Source organism: Cervus elaphus, chromosome 27, assembly GCF_910594005.1.
Source record: "Cervus elaphus chromosome 27, mCerEla1.1, whole genome shotgun sequence".
Taxonomy (NCBI): domain Eukaryota; kingdom Metazoa; phylum Chordata; class Mammalia; order Artiodactyla; family Cervidae; genus Cervus; species Cervus elaphus.
In genome coordinates, this window is record NC_057841.1 from 26,047,745 (window position 1) to 26,073,101 (window position 25,357).

Here is a 25,357-nt window from a genome sequence, read left to right on the forward strand (position 1 = left end):
TCCTGAATTTTTACCTTCCTTTTAACTTCTTTCTGTAGAACTTCAAAGAATAGCTTGACCATTTATCCCAAGATTTTCAGGTCAGACTCTACCGGCATGTAACAATGATCACAACCTTCTCCTTTACCAGTTTGATCTTAGAAGGCACATCAGTGTTTAAAGATGAGATTAAAGATTAAGACATTTTACTGCTGTTCTGAGAAATACAGAAGGTACAAGTTGTTTTTATGTGAGGCTTACTCAGCACTGAGTTTAAGATCTGACTCAGCAATTTATTACTTTCTCACTCAGTATATATTTACTGAACTTCTACAGTGCTTCAGTGTACCAGGCATGGTTCTGGAACCCAGGGGCCATTTGCCATGGACTCAGTTCTCAAAGAAATTCCGTATCTGTCAGACAAGACAGAGAATAAGAAGGAAACAGACACTTGAATGCATTTTTTTCAGAGATAGGCGTGCACGCGTGTGCATGCACATGTATGTGCGCACACACACACAGGGATGTAATAGAGAGTGGTTCCTGAAGTAGGACGTATTAGACAGGTGGTCTTATAGGAGATGCCGTTTGAGCTGAGACCTGAGCAGTGAGGGAAAGCCATCTCTGCAGAGACCCTGAGGAAGAGCTCTGAAAGCTAGGAGAACAGCCAGTACTTGAAAGGCTGTAAAGAAAGAAAGAAGCAGGAGTGTAATGAGTAAGGTGGGCAGTGGCTGGAAAGGGAGGCAGGAATCAGGTCAGGTTGGACCTGCAGACTGTGGTCAGAGGGGTGGGTTTTATTCACAGTGTAATGGAAAAGTCACCAGAGGTTTTCAACAAGAAATAACATGATATGATTTACGTATTATAAAATGACAGGTTGCATTGAGTGGGGATGGAGGAGATGAAGTGCCTGGTTTTGGAGAACTGTCACAGGGCAGACGGCGAGTCAATCTGTGTTGAATAAAGAGGAAAACCTCCTGATGGATGGGGCATGGAGATATTTGGCTTGAATGAGTGGGTGATGGTGGTGTCCCCAGATGCCTCTTTAGCCTGCGATCCTCACAGGGCCCTCCCTGGCGAGGCTTCTACTTGTCTCTGGGTGGTTAAGATACTTAGTCTTTAGCACTCAGGGGGGCCCTTCTGCTTTAGACAGCTCCTTAACAAAAATAAGTATCTCAGAAAAAGGGAAATGATACTATCTGGGGACATTACATTAATTGCATTGACATCTCAGAATATATATATATATTTGGGTTTTTTTCCCTCATGAAGTTTCTGATGATGTAGAATTTAAAGATTAGTTTTTCAGAAGCAGCATCACTGACTCTAGATGACTTCCCTTATATTTACATGCCTACAGGGTGAAAAAAACCTGGACAGTTAAAAGCATGACTATAGGTTATTAATGAATGTGTACTTTGATCATAAAAGCCAGTCTGTCCAAAAAGTCTTACCTGTTCTTGTTTTCTAGTTCTGCGATCAGCTGCCTTTGTTGCTTATTTGCATCAATGGTGAAGGAGATGTCAGGGGCGCTCCTCTGCTGAGTCGGCTGCTGTAAAATATGTAATTTACACTATTTAGTATCAGGCAGGGGAATCTATGTGTGTTTGAAAAGACAGGAGTCGTGAGATATGCACACGAAAAAGACAACCATTTTTATCAAAACAAAAAAAGCAAAACACGTAAAATTAAACGGCCATTCCTCTCCTAAGGACCAGCTTTTGGGGAGGTCTGGAGCACATTTATGGGATGGAAAGCAGAAGAGAATTCTTTTGCAGGCAAATACACAAAATGTGGGGCAGAAAACTGGTTCCAAATTTCTGATTTTGGGGATCAAGTTCATTCTTGCCATGCTGTTCCCATTGTAGCTATTTTTTTTTTTCAGTAAAGGGCTTTCCTGATGGCTCAGATGGTAAAGAATCCACCTGCAATGCTGGAGACCTGATTTCGATCCTTTGGTAAGGAAGATCCCCTGGAGAAGGGAATAGCTATCCACTTCGGTAAATGAGTTAGTGCTGAGGTATCTTTCTCTAGAATTACTGTTCAACCACTGTAATATATAATTTTAAAAAATGCATAGTTTTAAAGTGAAAGTGAAAGTTGCTCAGTCATGTCCTACTCTTAGCGACCCCATGGACTATACAGTCCATGGAATTCTCCAGCCCAAATTACTGGAGTGGGTAGCTGTTCCCTTCTCCAGGGGATCTTCCCAACCCAGGGATCGAACCCAGGTCTCCCGCGTTGCAGGTGGATTCTTTACCAGCTGAGCCACAAGGGAAGCCCAAGAATATTGGAGTGGGTAGCCTATTCCTTCTCCAGCAGATCTTCCTGACCCAGGAATCAAACCAGGGTCTCCTGCATTGCAGGAAGATTCTTTACCAACTGAGTTATCAGGGAAGCCTATAGTTTTAAAGTCAGAGTTATTACGACTTTCGTCTCTTCTTCTTTTGGTCAAAATACTTCCAGCATTTCTTTACTCATATATGTAATTTTACGTTGATGGGTTGCAATCAGCTTTAACAACTGATGTATATGCAGTCACCACTTTCTCCATTCTTACATAATCACATATATTGATATAGAAGAATATGATTATATAAGAATTATATACATGGCTAGATATGATTAGATATCATATATATGATTTTATAACAATAGATATGTGTATATATACCTCAGATACTGTATTTATATGTGCTGTCCTGTGCTGTGTTTAGTCACTCAGTCGTGTCCGACTCTGTGACCCCATGGACTGTAGTCCTTCAGGTTCCTCTGTTCATGGGGATTCTCTAGGCAAGAATACTGGAGAGGGTTGTCACGCCCTCCTCCAGGGGATCTTCCCAACCCAGGGATTGAACCCAGGTCGCCTGCATTGCAGGTGGATTCTTTACCATCTGAACCACCAGGGAAGCCCAAGGATACTGGAGTGGGTAGCCAATCCCTTCTCCAGGGGAACTTCCTGACCAAGAATCGAACCAGGGTCTCCTGCATTGCAGGCAAATCCCAGCTGAGCTACCAGGGATGCTGTGCATATATATGTATATGTATTTAGTGAAGCGATTATTTGATATTTTTTTATAGAAAAAGGGTCAGGACTTCCCTTGTGGTCCAGTGGTTAAGAATTTGCCTGCCAATGCAGAGAACACAGATTTGATTCCTATTTGGGAAGATTCCACATGCCAGAGGGCAACTAAGCCCATGCACCGCAACTACTGAAGCCCACATGCCCTACAGCCCAGGCTCCACACACAAAAAAGAAGCCATTGCAATGAGAAGCCTGCGCACTGCAACTAGAGAAAGCCCGCATGGAACAGCGATGAAGACCCAGCACAGTCAAAAATAAATAACAGGGTCAGATTATGTAGATTTCTCTGTGCTTTCTTTGCTCTACATTGTAAAAATTCCCCCCAATTTTTAAAGCAAATTAAAAAAAAATCAAAACTAATCTTTCTACCACAGAACATCAAGCTTTAAAAAAATAGTACCCATTTCTCCAAAGACATGGAGAAACGCTGCCTGAATTTTAATTTCAGAAAACTAACTGTAGGGAAAGGTTTAAACTTGGTGAAGCTCTGGCTTTCATAAAGTTTTTCTATGGCTTTTTAATTTAGCATTTCTTTTAACAAAGATACAATTTGTATTGCTATTGACGAATTGTAAGGTCCTATATTTTATATTCTAAATGGTCTTCTATAGCTAAGTCTGGCCTTTGGCACCTTTGACATGTGATGAAGGCTTTTTTTTTTTTAATTTTATGACATCATTTTCTCTTTCTTGTACATATTTTGTATATATTTTGGTTATGTGCTCAGTTCCTTGCTGCTGCTGCTGCTAAGTTGCTTCAGTTGTGTCCGACTCTGTGCAACCCCATAGATGGCAGCCCACCAGGCTCCTTTTCCCTGGGATTCTCCAGGCAAGAACACTGGAGTGGGTTGCCATTTCCTTCTCAGCTGCTTGTTGTGGTCAACTCTCTGCGACCCTGTGGACTGCAGTCCATCAAGTTCCTCTGTCCATGGAATTTCCCAGGCAAGAATACTGGAGTGGGGTGCCATTTCCTTCTCAGCTGCTTGTTGTGGTCAACTCTCTGTGATTCTGTGGACTGCAGTCCACCAAGTTCCTCTGTCCATGGAATTTCCCAGGCAAGAATACTGGAGTGGGGTGCCATTTCCTACTCCAGGAGATCTTCCCAACCCAGGGACTGAAACCCATGTTTCCTATGTCTCCTGCATTGGCAGGTGGGTTCTTTACCACTGCACCACTTCTGTACTGATAAAAGCAGAAATTTATCTTAGCCAGTTGTGGATCTGAATCATCGCTTGCTCTTTGTATTTACTGATTAGACATTATCCAGAGAAATCAGGAGTTGGGCTGATTCAGCACTGTTGTCCCAGAATTCCTCAAGCTCTGATTCACACTAGACCAGAATGATAGCTGAAAAGTAAAAAATGGAAGCAGCAGAAGCCAGATTGTTTTTAGGTCTTGCAGATGGCTCAGTAGCAACCACTTGGCTCTGCTGCTGTGGCACCAGAAACAGGACCACGGGCGATGTGACATCTCGCAGGCAGACTACTTACAGACGAAGTGGACTCTGCCGCCAGTCTGGCCGCGTATCTGGCGATCAGCCGGTGCTCTTCATCAAGCCGGTTGGAGCTCTCAAGCATACTGTTGGTAACAGAGCAAGAAGGAGCCTGTTAGGCAACTGAGAAAGACAGACTCGTTCATACTACCACCCAGGGAAGGGGGAGGGGCTTGCTCTTTCAATTTTTCAGTGCAAAAAATTTGAAAGCCAAAACAAAGTCCTGTTAGATTATTAACATCAGACTCAGATTCCTGAAAAAGTGAAAGTGTTAGTCCCTTAGTCATGTCTGACTCTTTGCAACCCCATGGACTGTAGCTCACCAGGCCCCTCTGTCCATGAGACTGTCCAGGCAAGAATACTGGAGTGGGTTGCCATGTCCTGCTCCAGGGGATCTTTCTGACCCAGGAACTGAACCCGTGTCTCTTATGTCTGCTGCATTGCAGGCAAATTCTTTACCATCTGAACCACCAGGGAAGCCCTGACATGATCTAATATGTGGCCAGGAAGGTCATTAATAAATCTTGATTTACTAAGAAAGCTCCCAGGAGTAGTGACTTTTCTGATCTATATTTCTGATCAATACTTTAAGTTGTATTGCCTTTAACCATTTTATTTCTTTATTACCCCAGTAACATGTACTCCTTGGGAAACTGATGTGTTAGACAATAAGAAAGCAAGAAGGAAGAAGAAACGGACTGTGTTCGGGTCCCAGGGATCTCCACCTCTTGATATTCACACTCCTGTGTGTAACCCTCTCCCTTTATAATGGACAGGACTTACAGACTTGCTTCTAGTGAATGGCTCGTGGCAGAAGTGATGGAAGGTAACTTCTAAGAGTAGGTTATAAAAAGGCCCTGACTTCCGTCTTGGACATGCTTTTATTTTCCGGTCTCTTGAGCTCTTTTGGGTTGCTTGCCCTTTGGGAAGCTGGACGCCATGTCATAGGCTGCTCTGTGGCAAGTCCTAGGTGAGGAGGAACTGAAGTTGGCTAGTAACCATGTAACTGGACTGCCTTTGGTAGGGCCTTTAGATGAGACCACAGCCCAGTGGACAGTTTGATCAGCACCCCGGGTCCCCAGCCACAGACACCTAAGCCATACGTGGATTCCTGACCCACTGTCTTTGTTGTTTCCAGCTGCTAAACTTTGAGGTAATTTCTTATACAGCAGTACACGATGAATATAATTTCTCATCTACCATATTACTACCCAGGTAACTTGCTGCTTTATATTTACTTAATGGCAACCCACTCCAGTACTCTTGCCTAGAAAATTCCATGGACCGAGGAGCCTGGTAGGCTACAGTCCATGGGGTCGCAAAGAGTCGGACACGACTGAGCGACTTCACTTTCCAGAGAAGTAGAATTATATTAATAGTAATGGGATCTAATGGTGTGAATCATTTAGTGTCTCCTATAAATTTATGAAAATTCTTCCTACTAGGATAAGATTAGTCTGACCCCTTAAAAACCTCCTAAAAACTGCAGGACTTCCCTGGCACTTAAGATTCTGTGCTTCCAAGGCAAGGGGTGTAGGTTAGATCTGTGGTTGGGGAACTAAGATCTCCCATGCCTCATGGGGTGCAGCCCCCCCCAAAAAAAAGAAGGAAAGAAAGAAAAAAAAAAACACTAATGCAAATAGAAGCATTATCAATTCTCCCAGAGAGCTGATATTTCAGAAAGCCCGTCACTTAAGACTAAGTTTTGGGTGCTAATAAAATTTTTGTTTGTTTGTTTGTGAGACATACCAGTAACACTAATCCTGTTAGTAGACTAGTTAGCCAACTAGTTTGGTTTATCAGTTATCATGGTGAGTATCAGGTCAGGAACAAGATTAGAAACCAGTTTCTTCTCAACCCCCAAATATACTTATATTGTCCTCCACTGGCTCTTACATTTAAGTTTGTTCCTTAAAAAAATTAATCCTCATGATTATACATTAAAAATGACACACTTCTCTGCCAACATTAAGGTTATAAGAATTACCCACCAAAAAGACTTGGATTCACATAAAGTAACACACATTTATATTATTTATGTGTACATTTACATACACAGTAAACATGCAACAGAGTCTTTTAACCTTTGTTCTAAAGTGAGAAGATGAGTGAAACTCAGCATATTAGCTATGTCACTTCCAAAAATAGCTCTTCTTGGCTCAGCAGAATACATTAGTGTAAGCTTTTTTTTTTCTGGTCATTTGGAAGATATTCCTGTCTCCACTATCTCTGCTTTGTCTACATTTCTCACATAAGTAAACTATATCTATTCTTATTCTGAATGCTTCCACTAGACTATGCCCTTTTCTGTAAGCTACCATTTCCTACTTAGGATATTCCTGAATTTCTCCATTTACCCAATTATTTCTCCATCATCAGAGAAATAGTCTTCTATTTCCTGCTGCCCAAATGAGATAATGCATGGAAAAAGCATCAAGCTAATATGATTCCTGTGTTGTGCTAAATCGCTTCAGTCATGTCCAACTCTTAGCGACCCCATGGACTGTAACCTGCCAGGTTCCCTTGTCCATGGGATTCTCCAGGCAAGAATACTGAAGTGGGTTGCTGTGCCCTTCTCCAGGGGAACTTCCTGACCCAGGGATCAAAATATGATGCCTAGAATACATTAAATGCTCAAAAATATTAGTTAATATAATTTTATTGTTATTTTGCCTCTGAAGTAACCTGTTCAGATTCACTAATGAGTCTTGTCTCCTTCAAAATGTCACATCCATTCCAACAACTATCTAGAGCATATGTATAGTGTGTATACATATCATGGAGGGATCTTGTGAAAATTCAGTCTCTGATTCTAGAGTGGGGGTGGTGGGATAGGATGGGATCACAGAACCTGTATTTCCAGCAAGTTCTCAAAATATGTTAATATTTCATTTTGGTAGCAAGGACCTAGAAGATCTTGAAAATAAAATGGAAAAGTTAAACATGTGAAATGAACCCTAAATGTAAACTGTATAAAGAGATCATTTTTCGTATCCATATAGCATTGTGATATTTTACAAATATTCCCTTAAGATAGATATTCTTAGATTCAGGGCTCACCTATGTGTAGTACTGTTCCCAGTGGATTGAGGTTTCAATCAGCATACCAATTCAGACTTGGAATAAGAAACTATTTTACTAGCCAAAGGCTGAATTAGTTCTGGACAATGGATGTTTTAAAATGGATGTTTAAAACAGATGTTTTATAATACATGTCTGCACTTTGCAGTGGTTAAAAATAATAGCTGAATTTCTTGCTACAGCTTTAATAAGAAAGTGAAAGTTATCCTGTCCTTACTTTAAAATAAAACTGCCCCACAAAGAAACAATTTAATTTGATTTTTAACACATTTATCATTTTCTGGTTGGTATATTAGAGACCATGTGTCTAATTCAACACAGTTTATGTAGACAAGGCCCACTGCTCTAAGCTTGGGACAACGATCTGTTTGACTGCCTGAGAGTGACTTTGTCAGAAACATTTGTGAGTGTTTTGATAAATATATAATAAAAAAAACCTTGATAAAGGGAAAAAAAACTCATGAAAAAAGTACTTTTTATCATGAATGACCAGAAGGTATAAATAATACGAAGGTTACATAAAAGGAGCCTCCTGGAAATGTAAGACATGAAGGTATGGGATTTTGTCTAGTAAGCTATAACTCATACTTCCCTGCCCCTCCTTCCCCAGCACCGAGTGAATGGGGGGTGAAATGATAGATCACCCCTATGCGCACACAAACAATTTATAAGTCCACATGTGCAATTTCAGTATGTTCACATTATACAAGGGTGAATGAAGCAGTCCCCTAATAAATTCCATTATTTCAAGACTTCAATTACAAATAGTCGAAAGTAAATGACCAATAATCCCTAAATCATTAAAGAAATACCAATTCCAACATCATCTCCATCCTTGCCTATTCATTTCCAGATTTTACAATCTTGGTACAAGACCAAGATGAATTAAAAAGAGGCCGCTGTGTAGAATGGGGAAATCTATTATTTTGCAAGTTCTCCATTTTCTATCTTAAATACACGGCCAGCGTCTGTTGCTGTGATTTCAAAATGGCATCTGGGAAACTTGAGTGGCCCCAGCAGAGCTAGGGCTTCCTAAATTATGATGTAGTAGCAATTTCTGGGAACTCAACATTTGTTCACATTTCTCTGGTATCTCTACAGGCCTGTTTCCCTGGCGGCCCAGGGTTTAGGACTTCACACTCTCACTGCTGAGGGCTCAGGGTCATTCAATCCCTGGTTGAGGATCTAAAATACTACAAGATATGCAGCAAAAAAAAAAAAAAAATCAGAATAAATGTAAAAAAATGTATTTGTCTACACTTGGGTCGTGAAAAGATTCACCTATGTTAAAAAAACAAAACAAATAATAAGGTGATCCAAAGGGCACCAGAAATACCTCTTCATTTTTCCTTAGTATTTTTTCCATTTGTCAGAATGGTGACAGAAACTTTATCACTAGAGATTACTTTTTATGGTCATTAAGTGTGACTGCTCTTTTATTAAAATGCAAATAGCTATTAGGAAGATTACTGCCTGAGAAGGCATTACTAGTTATTACTTAAAGGGGAGGATGACTTTTCCCTTATCTTTCACAGTTGGTTAAGAGCAAAATGCCATAGGAGTCTTCTTCCCTAGTGGCTCAGGTGGTAAAGAACCCGCCTGCAATGCAGGAGACCTGGATTTGATCCCTGGGTCAGGAAAATCCCCTGGAGAAGGGGATGCCTACCCACTTTAGTATTCTTGCCTGGAGAGTTCCATGGACCGAGAAGCCTGGTGGGCTACAGTCCATGGGGTTGGAAAGAGTTGGACATGACTGAGCGACTAACACACACACACACACACACACACACACACACACACACACACACACAAGGGGAGGATGACTTTTCTTTATCTTTCACAGTTGGTTGAGCGCAAAATGCCATAGGAATCTTCATGGATGATAATAATAATGATAATAGTAACTTACAAAAAGAAAGCCTTCTCTTTAGGGGTGCCTTCAAACTCCTTTATCAAGACCCTGACTTTGATAACCCACTATGTTATAATCGTCCACCAAGGCTTTACCTTCTACCTCTACACAATCTCAAATTCTTCCATTTCCTTCAATTCCAGCTGCCCCTGATGTGGCCCAGGCCACTGTCATCTTATCCTGAATGAGTGTAAAGTCCTCTCAACATTTACTCTGATTTGAGTTATTCTTTCTTCCAATTCATTTTCTGTCCTAGAGTCATCCATCTTTCAAAAGTGAGGTTGGTTGAAGCATTCCTATACAGAACATTCTTCAGTAGGTTCTCATTGTTCAAACTCCTAAAGAAGACTTCTAAGGTCCTGCATAGTCCAGCTTCATCTTTCACCCCCATGGCTTTACCACACTTAAGCTCAAATGCACCATATTCTCTGTGCTCTAAACAATCTCTCTGCCTCTCCCACCCACTTCCACTTGGCTAATTTCTCTTCATTATGGTATTGACTTTAACTGCCATTTCCTGCCCTCTTGTCCAACCTCCAAATTCAGATCCATTGTTCCTTATATATTCCACAGCACTCTGCACTGCACTGCTCTTATTATAACTTATCTCTTTGCATTTTATAATAATTGCCTTTTTCATTTGCCTTTATCCTTAACTAAATTGTAACTTCTCTGAAACCAGAATGGTTCAATCTTTTCACCCTTGGAACTTGAGTGTTTAGCACAGTGCTTGAAACAGGAACTACCCAAGAACCAGTTGGACAAAAGAACAAATAGAGGTTAGCTCATTTAGGCTTGCAATGTCATGGTCTTTGGACCGCCTCTTTTGAATCCTGTTTGACTCTGTATACATCCTCAACATTTTGAGAGAATCAGAAGAATACAGATGAAATACTGTGTTTTAACACTAGCCATGCCATCTAAAATCCAACTAATTATTTATGCTTGGCAGAGTTAAAAATGAAGATACATTTTATGGCTGCATACAGATTCCTTATCTGCTTTGTATAGGTATTCAAGTTCATGGAAATGTCATTGTACTCATTCGTATTTATCAACAGTAGTAGATCTTTCCCATCTCACTCCTTCAATAATGGCAAATTCTCTTTTGGCTCACATTTTGTTGTTGTTTTAAAGATTAGATTGCAGACGGTGTCAAAGAGGTAAACTTCCACTCAAAAGAAAAGAAGGGTGAATAGCAGGAGGCAGTGTTACACAAGAGTGGGTACGAGGTGGGACCGGGTCATTTCTGGATGCAAACCTTAGCCCTCTCAATTACTAGCTGTGTGACCCTGCAAAAATCACTTAACTTCTCTGTGCCTCAATTTTCTCATCTATAAAACAGGGATACAGTGGTAACTTACTACATGGCTTATTGGGAGGATGACCATGTAAAGCATTTATAGCCATGACAGGGTACATGGTAAGGCTGATTGAAGTATCCTTTTTTACTCTTACCTATAACAGGTAATATTATTTGGTATACCTTTTTTTGCACCATGACGTCCTTATCTATAAATCAGGTGTTTTTGCTCAAGAAAATGTGATTGGTTACATGTCAGTATTTCAGGTTACATCAAAAAGAAGAAAAACAGTTTAGCTGAAACAATGAAGGATTTTATAGAAGCAATAGGTAGTCTTTATATCTCTAACTTCCTAAATAAAGGAAAGAATTAGCTTAACAGTGACAGTCTTCTCTTATTTCTGTATGCAAAATGCAAAGTGCCATGAATTTTTAATCAAAATGTCCCATTTATACAACTTATCAAGCAACATATGTGACCATGTCCCATTCTGCATTCTTTATTTTAGCACATTTGGAGAAAGCACACTCTAAAGTTCATCAGCTCAACAATATTGATGATGATCCATGAGCTAACAGTGCTTATTTTTATCCTATTACAATGCACTGGTTTTACAAAATGGGATTTAAAATCTAACTTATGTGCCTTCAACTCTATTCAAAATTAAGTGAGTAACTAACACTGAATTTATTCCTGTGTTACCAGTATCATACTAGCTCATCTACATCAATAACCTCTTCAGATTGGAAGTGTCACTCTCATTTTCCATGGAAATGTAAAATATATTAGAATTTATAACAGGGAAATGGACTCATCTTAAAAATCAATTTATCATCTGATTGATTATGCTGGGAAAACCCCTGTGAGTACAATGCAGTTCATGCAGATACGTGCACTGGTGTGTGTGACATTCTTCAGGTCTACATTTTTAGGATGTTAAGGAAGTATCTTTCTCAGAAGTCTAGTACTATGACTGAAGGTCCAAAATATTTTAAAGAAGAAAAGGAGTAGTGTTAACAAGAAGATAAAAACTCAAAAGGAGATACTTCCAGTATGTGTGGATAATAATTTTTTCCTTCAATAGGTTGCAATAAACTTACCCTTTTCAAAAGCACAACATTTACTGGAAAAAAATCAATCAAATCTTAGCCTACACATTAAAAAAATTAAAGGCATACAGTTCAGTGGATTCAGTGTAGACGTGTTTTAGGCTGAATTGTCTCTCTTCAAATTAGTGTTGAAGCCCCAGTCCACAGAATATCGGAGTCAGTATCCCCCCTTCTCCGGGGATCTTCCTGACCCACAGAATATTGGAGTCAGGATTCCCCCTTCTCCAGGGGATCTGCCTGACCCAGGGATGGAACCTGGGTCTGTCACATTGCAGGGAGATTTGGTACCATCTGAGCTACTTCGGAAGCCTGTAATCCACAGTGACTGTATTTGGAGATGGGGCTTTTGCAGAGGTAATTAAGATTAAATGAGGTCCGTGTGACCCCATGAACTGAAGTCCACTAGGCTCCTCTGTCCACTGGATTCTCCAGGCAATGATACTGGAGTGGGTTGCCATGCCCTCCTCCAGGGGATCCTCCCAGGCCCAGGGATCAAATCTACGTCTCTTATGTCTCCTGCATTGGCAGGTGGGTTCTTTATCACCAGCGCCACTTGGGAATTAAGGTTAAATGAGGTCGTAAGGGTGGGACTGTAATCCAATATGACTGGAGTCCTTATGAGAAGAGGAAGAGATACCAGGGGTGTATGTGCTCAGAGAAAACGTGCTCTGTGGGGACACGGAAAGATGACAGCCATCTGCAAGCCAAGGAGAGAGGCCTCAGGAGAAACAGTATTGCTGGCTCCATCGTCTTGGACTTCCATCCTCCAGAACCATAAGAAAATAAACTGTTGTTCAAATCACACAGTCTGTGGTATTTTGTTATAGTAGCCATAGTGAACTAGCACAAAGTCGAAAAGATCAGAGGATGTTAAAAATTTATTTTTGCCCAATATCACTTTAATTATTTTTTTTGATCCTTATTAGTTGCTTTTGCCACATCAGTGAATTGCTAATGATGATCTTCATCCACATTTATCACCTCTACCTAAGTCAAGTTTAATACTTGACTTTTCACCTAGTTTATCAGTTCAGTTCAGTTCAGTTGCTCAGTCGTGTACAACTCTTTGGGACACCATGGACTGTAGCATGCCAGACTTCCCAGTCTATCACCAACTTCTGGAGCTTGCTCAAACTCATGTCCATCGAGTCGGTGATGCCATCCAGCCATCTCATCCTCTGTCGTCCCCTTCTCCTCCTGCCTTCAACCTTTCCCAGCATCAGGGTCTTTTCCAAGGAGTCAGTTTTTCACATCAGGTGGCCAAAGTATTGGAGTTTCAGCTTCAGCATCAGTCCTTTCAATGAATGTTCAGGACTGATTTCCTTTATGGACTGGTTGGATCTCCTTGCAGTCCAAGAGACTTTCAAGAGTCTTCTCCAATACCACAGTTCAAAAGCATCAATTCTTCAGCGCTCAGCTTTCTTTATAGTCCAACTCTCACATCCATACATGACTACTGGAAAAATCATAGCTTTGACTAGACAGACCTTTGTCGAGAAAGTAACGTCTATGCTGTCTAGGTTGGTTATAGCTTTTCTTCCAAGGAGCAAGAGTCTTTTAATTTCATGGCTGCAGTCACCATCTGTAGTGATTTTGGAGCTCAACAAAATAAAGTCTCTTACTGTTACCATTGTTTTCCCATCTATTTGCCATGAAGTGATGGGACCAGATGCCATGATCTTAGTTTTCTAAATGTTGAGTTTTAAGCCAACTTTTCCACTCTCCTCTCACTTTATCAAGAGGCTCTCTAGTTCTTCTTTGCTTTCTGCCATAAGGGTTGTGTCATCTGCATATCTGAGGTTATTGATATTTTTCCCGGAAATCTTGATTCCAGCTTGTGCTTCATCCAGCCCAGCGTTTCTCATGATGTACTCTGCATAGAAGTTAAATAAGCAGGGTGACAATATACAGCCTTGATGTACTCCTTTCCCGATTTGGAACCTGTCTGCTGTTCCATGCACATTTCTAACTGTTGCTTCTTGACCTGCATACAAGTTTCTCAGAAGGCAGGTCAGGTGGTCGGGTGTTCCCATCTCTCTAAGAATTTTCCACAGTTTGCTGTGATCCACAACAACCTACTTTATACTCTTATACTAATTTCAGGGCTAATTTATAATAGGTGATTGTTTTTAATAGCAGAAAGTATTTTTATAGTAAAAATTTTTTTCTGCGGACTCTTCACAAATTTTGTTTAGAGTGAGAGGGAATTTTGTGTCTATAGTACTATCAATAGTCTCCAACCTCAGTGGGCCTTTACTGGGCATCTGCTGTATGCCAGGCACTGTGCTGATGCCACAGAGATGGTGGTGAATGAGTCTGAGAAGGTCTGCCCTGTAAGCGGAAGGTAGGTAGTGAACCAACTAACCAAGCAATGAATGATTACAGTTATGACAGGAATGAAATACACAGTGTCCCATGATCAGACTAGTGTGGGACACCTACCTGAGGAGGTAGGTCCCTTTAATCAGTATTTGGAAGTCAGAGAAAGAGAAAGTTCATGCGTGTGGAAGGAAAGGGAAGGAGGAAAATGGGGAAGAATGTTCTAGGCATAGGGAAAAGCTAGTATCATGGTTATTGAGGCAGTTTTAGGAGTATTTTCAAGGAAATGATCCAAAACTGATGTGACTAAGTATTGTGGTTGAGCGGGAAAACCCCGAGGGAGCTGAGGCTGGGAGAGGGGTAGGCGCAGGTCAGATCACACACAAACCTATAGCCCTGGGGAGTGGTCTGGGCTGTGAACTTAAGTGTCGTAGGAATCTATTAAAGGAGGCAAGGGGATTTCCTGGTGGCCCAGTGGTTAGGACTGTGTATTTTCACTGCAGGGAGCATGGGTTCAATCCTTGCTTGGGGAACTAAATCCCACAAGCTGTGTGGTGCTGCCAAAAAAAAAAAGGGAAGCAAGTGAGCCAGTGATTACTTAGACCTCATATGTGAAACCCGGAAATAGGCATCAAAAGGTCCAATTTCTTATACTTGAGAAAAACAATAAGCAGGACAAATTTTAACTTAGTTATATGAGGTCAGGGGCCTGACAAAGTGACAGCAATGGACCATGACATCAAAGCTTAGATGGTGGCCTACACTGGGCTGCCTCCTTCCCTCCTGTGCGTGCTAAGTCGCTTCCGTCGTGTCCAACTCTGTGAGACCCCATGGGCTGTAGCCCACCAGCTCCTCTGTCCATGGGATTCTCCAGGCAAGAATACTGCAGTGGGTTGCCGCGCCCTCCTCCAGGGAATCATCCTGGCCCAGGGACTGAACCCATGTCTCCTGCGACTCTTGCATTACAGATGGATTCTCTACCTCTGAGCCACCGGGGAAGCCCGTCTTTTCAGAGTTGAAAGAAACAAACCAGAAACATCTGACTGGTAAGTATCAAGGTTAATAATGATGGTGAGAGTTGTAAGTTGTGGGCTGGTTTCTGATATTCCTTGGTGTGCCTGCCACCATTGTCCTATAAACCACCAGGGGAAGTTTTAGGGGAGGCCAGAAAAAGCCCTCACTGTGTGATTCTCAGACTCCTCCTCCACCACTGAAGAAGGTGCTTGAAAACCACTAAGGCTTTTAAAACTTCACTTAGGAATTAGGAATTCTCCCTTGAGCTGCAGTTTATTTGTTTGGCTTATCTGACATCAGAACCAGCAAGGACACAACAGTACATCTTGGATTTAGCAGCAGACTGTTTACAAATGAGTCAGTTTCCCATTATGTTAAGTAGATACAGGGGAGAATAGATATAGGGGAAAACGCCCCCACCCGGAGTGAATTAGGAGCATATATGGATAATCACAAAAACGTACCTTTTAATCAAGAACAACTGTTAGATTCCTGTTTATAGACCATCTCATGAAGGATGCACAGACAGGAAGACTGAGAAATGAGGTGGAAAACAGATGGGACTCAGTATCAGAAGACCTCGCTGGCAGGTGACCTTGGATAAGTCACTTAATGTCTTGGAACCGGCATTTGCTTATCAGTGAGATGGAAATAATAATATCCAAACTTACGGGCTTTGACAAGCAGATTAAACAATATGTGGTAAAGGGCTTTGTAATTTTTTAAGCACTTCATAAATGTAAAATTTATTATTAATATTCTGGCTGCTGTCATGAGGTCCAAGAGACTGAAAAGTTTTGTCCTTTTGAAGCTTATAATTAAAATAAGAAATCACAATGTGCAGAACTAAATACATAAATGGTAATTTATTAACAATTCCTTTTACTAGTATGTGCTCAAAATATCTCTTAAAATGAAATAAAAATAATATAGCAGGATATGCAATTTTAGTAAATAGAGATGTGGTGGATACAGTGTGGAGTGTCTAAAAGAGCTTTCTGGAGAGCATGCATTTATATAGGCTTTATAATAAGCAATGTAGCATTGTGGTTATGAGCTTGGGATCAAGTAGATGAAGGTAGAAATCCTTGCCCCACTATGTAGTGGGTTCGTGTCTGTGAGAGAATCATGTAGACTCTCCGAATTGGTATTTTTACCAATTGATAAAATGGGGATGAGAGTATTTACTCTACAGGCTTATCTAAGGACCAGGGGAAATTATGTAAATAAAGTTATAAACACAATGCTTATTGTGAGGCAAATACTTTAAAACCATTGCTCTTGGGCTTGACATATATACACTGCTGATACCATCTACTTCCCTGGGGGCTCAGAAGGTAAAGAATCTGCCTGTACTGCGGGAGGCCTGGGTTTGATCCTTGGGTGGGGAAGATCCCTTGGAGAAGGGCATGGCAACCCACTCCAATATTCTTGCTTGGAGAATTCCATGGACAGAGGAGCCTGGTGGGCTATAGTTCATGGGGTTGCAAAGGGTCAGATATGACTGAGCAACTAGCACTTTCAATTTCATAAAATAGATAATTAATGAGAACCTACTATATAGCACAGGGAATTCTACTCAATGCTGTCTGACCTATATGGGAAGGAAATCCAAAAAAGAGGAGATGCGTGTATAGCTAATGCACTTTGCTGTAGAGTAGAAATTAAGACAACACTGTAAAGCAATTATGCTCCAATAAAAATAATAAAAAACAAAAACAAAATAAAAACACAATCATATGCTTCATATACTTAAAAAAAAGTAGCTCTTGTGGTTACCATCATTCTAGATCTCACTATAGTTGAATGACTTTAAAGCATCATAGCTATGATGATAATAAAGGAGAGGAGAGATCACTTCATCACTTACAGAATCCTGGCAGGTGTGGGGGATCATTAGCAACTAATTACAATAAAGGAAAGGGAGGGGTGAAATGAGAAAAGAGAAGCTGGAATTTTTTAAGGATGGAAAACAGCAGTGAGAATTATGGAGAGCAGGAGCTATTAAAATGGAGTCGGCTTCATTGATCAGCCTTAAATTCTGCTTTGTTTTCAAAATACAAATCACATCTAGCTTTCATCAAGTCGATGTAAGGTGTCTCTGCTAAGACAGTTTTATGGTCTTAAGTGGCCATCAAGTCAATATGATTAACCACTTGAGGAGGGAAAAGGGCTGGGAGTGTCAAACTCTGTGCTTTCCTCTTTGGAGATTTCTGTTACAACTTTAATTAAGAAAAGGTCAAAGAAGAACTGTAGAAATAATTGGAATGTGTTTAGAATTACAGGGGAGGACATGGCGCGAGATCTCGGCATTGCCTTCAGACATGACTGGATCTTTACTATATCCTCCTTTGAAGGTTCCCAACACAGATTTTTGGGGGGGAGGTAATTTAAGCATTTAGTTCTATTGTTTCAGCTACCATATAACACTGGGGGTGGTCCAAATTTATTGGGAGTAAGATGAAAACCATTACTTTTTCCACTTGTAGTTTTGGGAGGTAGAGATGTAAGAAAAGAAAGTAACTGTTTGATCTACAAACTGGGAAAATTTGAACAAAGAGATGGGTTTAGCTGAAGAGCGCATCTTTATCTCCCAAAACAGAAGGCTATAGTAAAAATTAAACCGATATGCTGAATATATATATATATATATGAATATTAAATACAAATTAAGATAAATATATAACTATTAAAACAAATAAATATTCAATGTATCACTTAAACTCATGTGGTAATCTTTCAAAAAATATTTCTAAGGCATCAGAAGCAGTCAAGAGAGGAAAGTTCTAGAAACAAGTGGTTAACAATACCACGCGGTAAGAGTGATGGCAAATGTTTCAAGGATGCTTTCTGTGACACAGTAGGGGACACAGAAGAAAGGGAATCAATTTTAAAGGAAATTTAACCCCTAAATAGTTATGACTGCAAAAAAATCCACAGGCTCTTAGTTCAGAGAAATTATATTAGGGTTATTAAATAAAATAAAATATTTCTAAGGAACTGGTTTGGAAAACATGTTTGTAAAACAGTTGTCTAAACTAGGATGAAACATAGGATAATTATACAGTTTGTTTATTTCCATTCAAATTGAAAATGTACATTTATTATTAACTAACTTGCACCAATGGGAGGAATCTCCTATGTCACAACTAAAATAGAAAGGGAAAACTATAGAAATGCTGTTATTCTAATACTTTATCTGAATTCACACATTTAACACATTTGAAAGTAAGCTTTGCATCTATCAAGATGAGTACCCTGAAACATTTGTAAGAAAGAGTTGAAAGACAATTTCTCCCACTGTTATCATTGTTCAGGAAATGATTTCCATGGTATGATCTCATCCTATTTCTTTTCCACATCTATCTTAAGAGAATGGAGCATTGTTCTCCAAAATGGCAGAAACACACAAGTCCTCGGAATAAGACAAATTCTTGCATCACCATCGTGCAGTAATTTGATATGGCACAAATAACACAGAATTGACCAGAGGGACCCAGAGTCCTGCATTTCCCTAGATGCTAATATTTAGCACAGCACTCATTTACACAACTTGCCCTTTAGCTGAGATATTAGCAAAAATGTGAATTCTGTGGTACGTTGATGGGCAGTGTCCAAAGTAATATCACAAGATATTTTAATTGAATTGATTAAAAAAGTACTTTAGTGACACCTCTGCCATCCAGTGACTTTGGCCCTTGCTGAGACTGCTTGTCAAGAGATCAGACTGTTCCCCTCTCTCAGGACAGTCAAGCAGCCAAACCTGCACTAACCATGGTGGGTTGTTCCGGAGCATGTTGACATACAACCCGATGAGAACATGTTCATCAGCTAGCCTGTCTGCCACATTCAGGCTGTACTGTATCCTGAAACAGGGGCAGGAGGAAAGAAAGGATGTTGTTAGGAGAGGTAGACAGAAATAAGTGGGGCAGGCAGGAGTGAGTTTGTGGCAGTAAGGGCATTTAGAAAACCAAGCAGGTAAAGGAAAACTAAGCGATGTTCTATGAAAAAACACAAGCAAAATCCAAGCAATGAAATTCACAGTGTCATTTCACTCACTTAAAAAAAGATTTCCACTTAGGTCAAGTAACTTTTAAGAATGCAGATTTGCATTCTTCAAACCACAAAGTCCAAGAAATTCATCTGTACAGTAAATACACTGAAATAGGTTGTAAGCAAAGATTATCTTTTGGAAGATCAAATCTGAAGCTTAGTCATTTTTAACAAGGAAATCAGGGAAAGCAAGTAACAACACAGATGCGTCTACTCAAAATAACTACTTGGTGCTGTTAATGGGGTTATGATGAAGCTGCTTTGACTAAATCAAAGATGGTCTTTCAAACACAAAGCATCTTTGACACAAGAAATCTGCATTTTTAGTTCAGTTAATTCAGGGTTCCAGCACACTCTGGCTTTAACTTACCCTTTGCCCTTCAGCAAAGCAGGAGCAGCCCTAGCCAGCAGTTTGCTCTGCTCGACTTCACTGTCCTTGGGAGGAGAGCTGGTTAATAAGATGGGAAAGCCAAGAAGAGCGTAAACACGGCAATGCATTCGAGAATAGAAACTGGCAACAGAAACTCCCAAGACTACATCCAAGCTCCATTTGGACAGCTCTTTCATTACTTTGAAATGTTCAAGATGTTTTTAGATGTCCACAGAGTTGGGCTAGAAGTAGCAACCTGGCCTGAGAACTGTAATTACAGTTACGCAAGCCCCACTATGATCCCAGATTTGACCTCTGCTATTCGCCTAACAAATAGATCGCGTATGCCTAGACACAATGACAGTTCATTCATTCAGCACTCCCCAGACTCTCTTGTATGCTGTGCTGTAGTTCACTAAGTCTTGCCAGCCTTCAGACCCCACACAAGAAGCTTCCTTCTGCAGCCTGCTCTCTAGTCTCTGCTTTTCTGTAATGAACAGAGAATTGAAAATTACCTAGAGACTGGTGTCATATTAAAAGTGCTTTCCTACTTCAGGCACAAATCACCTGACCTTGGCTATGAAGCTGCAAAGAAAACTTCCAGAGAAACAGAGAAATAAACCTTTGAGCCTTATAAATATATATATTCATACCCCTTGTGTCTATAACTGGTGAAGAGAGGCCCACCAATAGAGCATATTCTTATTATTTTATATTTACTAGGAAGAACATTCATTTTAATTGGTAATTTTATGACAACTTAGTTTTATTAAAGAATAAATAGAAATATAAATAATAACTAATAACGTGTGGCCAAGCCAAAGTCACCCAAGATTTACTATAATGAATATGCATGCTTCATTGAGAAATATATTGATTCTTAGTATTATAATTGTGCTTGTAATATGCTGAAAGAAAGTTTGTTATTTGGTAGGCTAAGAATTTGCCCTGCAACACTGATATACTTAAAACTATCCCTTTCTCCCTTCATGGAGAATAAAAAAATTAACTGTGTGACTGTTTGAATACCAAGTTTTAAATTACTTGGATAGAAAAACTATTGGATTTTTTACCACAAACTTCCCCAACTTTTCCAAAGTTTCTTAATATAATGTGAAACTGAAAGTGAAAGTGTTAGCTGCTCAATAGTGTTTGACTCTTTGTGATCCCATGGACTGTAGCCCACCAGGCTCCTCTGTCCAAGGAATTTTCCAGACAAGAATACTGGAGTGGATAGCCATTCCCTCTCCAGGGGAACTTCCCAACCCAGGGATCAAACCCAGGTTTGATCTCCTGCATTGCAGGTAGATTCTTTATCATCTGAGACACCAGGGAAGCCCATAAATGTAAGAATGGCTAAATAAAGGAACTAAAAATCTCAAAAACTTCAACTAAAAGTTTTAAGGTTTTACTACAAAGTACCACTTTTTCAGACTACAGAGCAGAAAATATAGCAATTTATAAATGAATAACACATTAAAATTATGCATATTATAACTGGAATTCTTGTAGTTTACAATAATATGTACTACAAAGATTCCTTAAGTAGTGAGGCTTATGGTAAATTTAAACATAAATTTTATCTATAAAAAATATCTACTACAGAGTAGGTAGTCATGGGTTTGTTAAATATATGACTTCATTCAGCTTTTCAGGACTGTACCTATTACTCAAAAAGTACAACTGCACACAAACAAAACTGACTTTAAAAATGAAGTTAATACTCTAGGAGATTTAATTTTCTGATGAAGCTAAGCTTTTTTAACAGCATATTGATTTTGAACTTCTAAGACTATGAAACATGTTGTCAGGGCCAAATAACCACTTTAAGCCATTGGAGTTGTCTTCCCACCATCCCACGAGGACAGCAAAGCCCTCTACGCTCATTACCCAGTAGCTACAGTCCTACCACTGTCCAGTCACCTCCCCCAACGTTTTTTTTTTAACAACACAAAATAGATCTACCTATTATATAATTGATTTCAGATCCCTGTAAAACCACTCAAAACACTGCGTGAAATAGTCAAAATTCTTCCCTCCAATTGAATCTATTTCTCTGCTTTGTTACATATGCTACATCGTAACTTGAGTCCCAGAAATTGTGCTATTTCCTTAAGTCAAAGGCGTAATAATTACAGTCACAACCTCTGATGATGAGTGTGCAAGAAGGAAAGAAAAACATGGGAGGATTAACCAGGAGGATGTGTTTGTTACAAATTACTCTGGTGATGCCTTATGGGAGAAAGGAGATGTGTCAACAAAGCCATGTGTGTCCCACCACTTACTCACTGGCAAGCTCGGGCACTGGAGGAGCCCTGCTGACATCACGATGGTGCAGGGATGGCAGCAGAAAGCAAGCAGTTGCCCAGATTCTCCTTTGGTGGCTCATTCTGTCTGTCTCTCCAGTTCTTTGGGCCCTTCTCTCCTTCCTCGCCTCCACTTGCCTGTCCCCCTTGCTCTTTCCCAGTCCCTTCCTTCCTCAAAGGGATTAGCAGATGTACATACACATCTCTTGTCTTTTTGTTGCCATTTTCTTTGCCTTGGCCCTTGCCAGTGCTGGTTCAAAGGCATCATTTCATGTTCCTTTCATGTTCCTTTCCTTTCCCACATGAATCCTTAGGGAAAGTAGTTCTTGGTATATATAGGAATGACATTCTCTACATTTATGAGTTTGTGGAAATAAACCATTTATCTTATTTTGCTACAGTTCTTAGCATCTAGTGCCAAGAGCATTTCTGACTTTTGGTCCTCACTGTCCACATGGTTTCTACACTACCTAGTACCTTGAATTCTTCTCTTCATCATTTATTACTGGGAGGCCAAAACTATGACCCTGGATAGAGGAAGCCAAGGGACTTCCCTGGTGGTCCAGTGGTTAAGACTCTGCTGCTAGTGCAAGGGGTGTGAGTTTGATGTCTGGTCGGGGAACTAGGATTCCCAGATGCCGTGTGGCATAGCCAAAAGAGAAAGTTAAATAAATAAATTAAAAAAATAATATAGAGGAAGCCAAGTGAATGATGAAAATAGAGGGAAAAAGGCACTCAAATGAAATGGATCAAGAACTGAGAAAGCAAAGAGGCAGGTTGCACTTAAAACTTGGGTCTATCAAGACTTTTCACGTGAAGTATCTTTACCAGAATTGCTTCTGCAGCTCACAAGGAGCTTGAAGAAAGGAAGCAAAGTGGAACAAATTTCCTCCTGAATTGTTGTCAAGGTAGTGACATTAAGTAGTTTTTGATGATCTCTCTAAAGCAATGTACCCTCACAATATTTCATAGAGTAATTTTGATGTTTAAACTTTCATTTTGTAGCTCTGGCAGTTTGCTTGGAGAAGATTGGTGATACTTCTAATTCACTGTGGTCTCTGGGATCTGGCACAACTGGAACCTAGAGCCTTATCAAGAAGTGATTCCATATATATGTGTTAATATATGATATTTGCTTTTCTCTTTCTGACTTGCTTCACTCTGTATAACAGGCTCTAGGTTCATCCACTTCATTTCGACTGACTCAATTTGTTCCTTTTTATGGCTGAGTAATATTCCATTGCATATTTGTTGTTCAGTCTCTCAGTCATGTCCAACTCTTTGTGACCCCATGGACTGCAGCATGCCAGGCTTTCCTGTCCCTCACCAACTCCTGGAGCTTGCTCAAACTCACGTCCATTGAGTTGATGATGCCATCCAACCATCTCATCCTCTGTTGCTCCCTTCTCCTCCTGCCCTCAATCTTTCCCAGCATCAGGGTCTTTTCCAATGAGCCTTCCATTGTATATATGTACCACAACTTCTTTATTCATTCATCTGCTGATGGACATCTAGGTTGCTTCCATTTTCTGGCTATTGTCTGTATACCTACAGCTGATTTCACATTGCCATACAGCAGAAACCAACGTAACATTGTAAAGCAATTATCCTCCAATTTAAAAAAAAATTACAAAAAAGAAGTGACTGCTTCTGGGATGGCAAACGTTCCAATGGCTCTTCTGTACTGTTAACTCTTGGAGCTTCTCCATCTTCTGCATGCCTCGTCTTTAAACTTAAATGCATTCCTCCTTTTTTAGCTCTGAAATTGGAAACTACCTGGGGCTCCTTTTGACTGTGGGTGATAAATCTTTTCTAATCTGAAACCCAAGGAGAAGCAAAGCTATCCTAAGATTATGTGTATACCTGCCTCTTTTTCTTATTATCCTTATTTTCTTTTCATCAGGTCCTGTCACTGTATAAAGACTTCCTTCTGCACACATATTTTCACTACTGGGTGTGGGGACAATCATACCCAGGAGGTATGACCAGGTGAAATTTGAATTTCATGTGTTCTGCTGAAAGAAAAGAGGCTGTAAATAATCCTTTAGATTATTCTTTTCTAAAAAATTCTCTTATTTTTTCACCAATTCCTTTTTATACTCTGTATAAGGAGTATAGGGAAAGAACATATAAAAAGATAAATTGTCTTCTTCCAAAAATTTTCACACACACACACATACACTCTGACATAATGGGTTCTAGAAGGACAGAATGATTTCAAAATATTTCATATTTATTTATTTAAATTCACCCTTTAGTTTCAGAGGATGACAACTGATGTCAGGATTTCTTCTTAACTGCAAACATTTTGGGGTGTTCTAGTGGCACTAGTGGTAAAGAACTTGCCTGTCAATGCAGGAGTTTTAAGAGACCTTGGTTCGCTCCCTGGGTTGGGAAGATCCCCTGGAGGAGAGCATGGCAACCCACTCTAGTGTTCTTGCCTGGAGAATCCCATGGACAGAGACGCCTGGGGGGCTACAGTCTATAGGGTTGCATAGAGTCGGACATGACTGAAGTGACTTAGCAAGCATGCAGACAAGCTAGGTGACAAAAACCACACACAAATGCTCTTTGGGTTTTTGCTTAGGCCTGCCATATAGTCTTAAAAACCACTTTTGCTTATGCTGTGTTATTACATTAGCTCTAGCCAAATATTTCTCTTTTATTTAACATGAAAGTAACAAGATTTAAATAAAAGTCTTGCAGAGAGCAATAATATAATGTAAACAAATTATGTATAATAATCATTACAATGGTTAAATGGAAAACGATACTTGAATCATGGCAAATTAAGAACAGATATTTCCTTTTTTATTGATTCTTAAATAATTGATAAAATTTTTGGTGTTTGGGGTTATGAAGAATGACTTGTAAACATGGCTCCCTCCTTATCTGTCAGTTGGGAATAACATTTTGCTTATCACTATAATTACCACAGACTATGCCAAGGTCATCAAACTAATTTAAATACAATAAAAGAGTCCACAAGTCAGGTTTTTCAAGAGATAATTTGTTGACAACTCTTGTTTCCTTTCTATTTCTAGCCTTCAATATCTTTGATGTGAAATGTGAAATATCTTCCACATGCAAATCAGCAAACATGCATAAAAATAGTTCAGCGTCTCAGTGGGAAAATGAGTTGTCATCAATTCAGGCTGGCATGAAAGTCAGACCATTTTAAGCAGGTACCATGGAAGAAATAATAAGAATTCTAGGTCATATTTGATTCACTACATTTACTGTGTTCCCCAGATAGTATTAAGCCGTTATCAATTGTATTTTTGCCAAGAGATGCCTAAAAAGTTTGCTGGGTATGGGGCACACACAGACAGCA

At 39.9% G+C, this 25,357-nt stretch overlaps 1 protein-coding gene across 24 annotated transcripts in view; it reads right to left on the reverse strand.

Moving 5' to 3' along the window:
• The window catches only part of DTNA (dystrobrevin alpha), a 415,842-nt gene that overhangs the window by 39,750 nt on the left and 350,735 nt on the right, over nt 1-25,357 (reverse strand). For 12 of the 24 annotated variants that reach the window (XM_043889354.1, XM_043889355.1, XM_043889359.1 and 9 more), the window contains 4 exons: nt 19,718-19,795; nt 19,068-19,160; nt 4,554-4,641; nt 1,434-1,531 (listed from right to left, as the gene is read on the reverse strand). In XM_043889354.1, the coding sequence (XP_043745289.1) occupies nt 1,434-1,531; nt 4,554-4,641; nt 19,068-19,160; nt 19,718-19,795 (357 nt within the window). Of the gene's footprint in view, nt 1-1,433; nt 1,532-4,553; nt 4,642-14,069; nt 14,293-19,067; nt 19,161-19,717; nt 19,796-25,357 lie in introns of those variants that run through there. The other 12 variants (XM_043889362.1, XM_043889371.1, XM_043889367.1 and 9 more) reach the window with 3 other exon arrangements.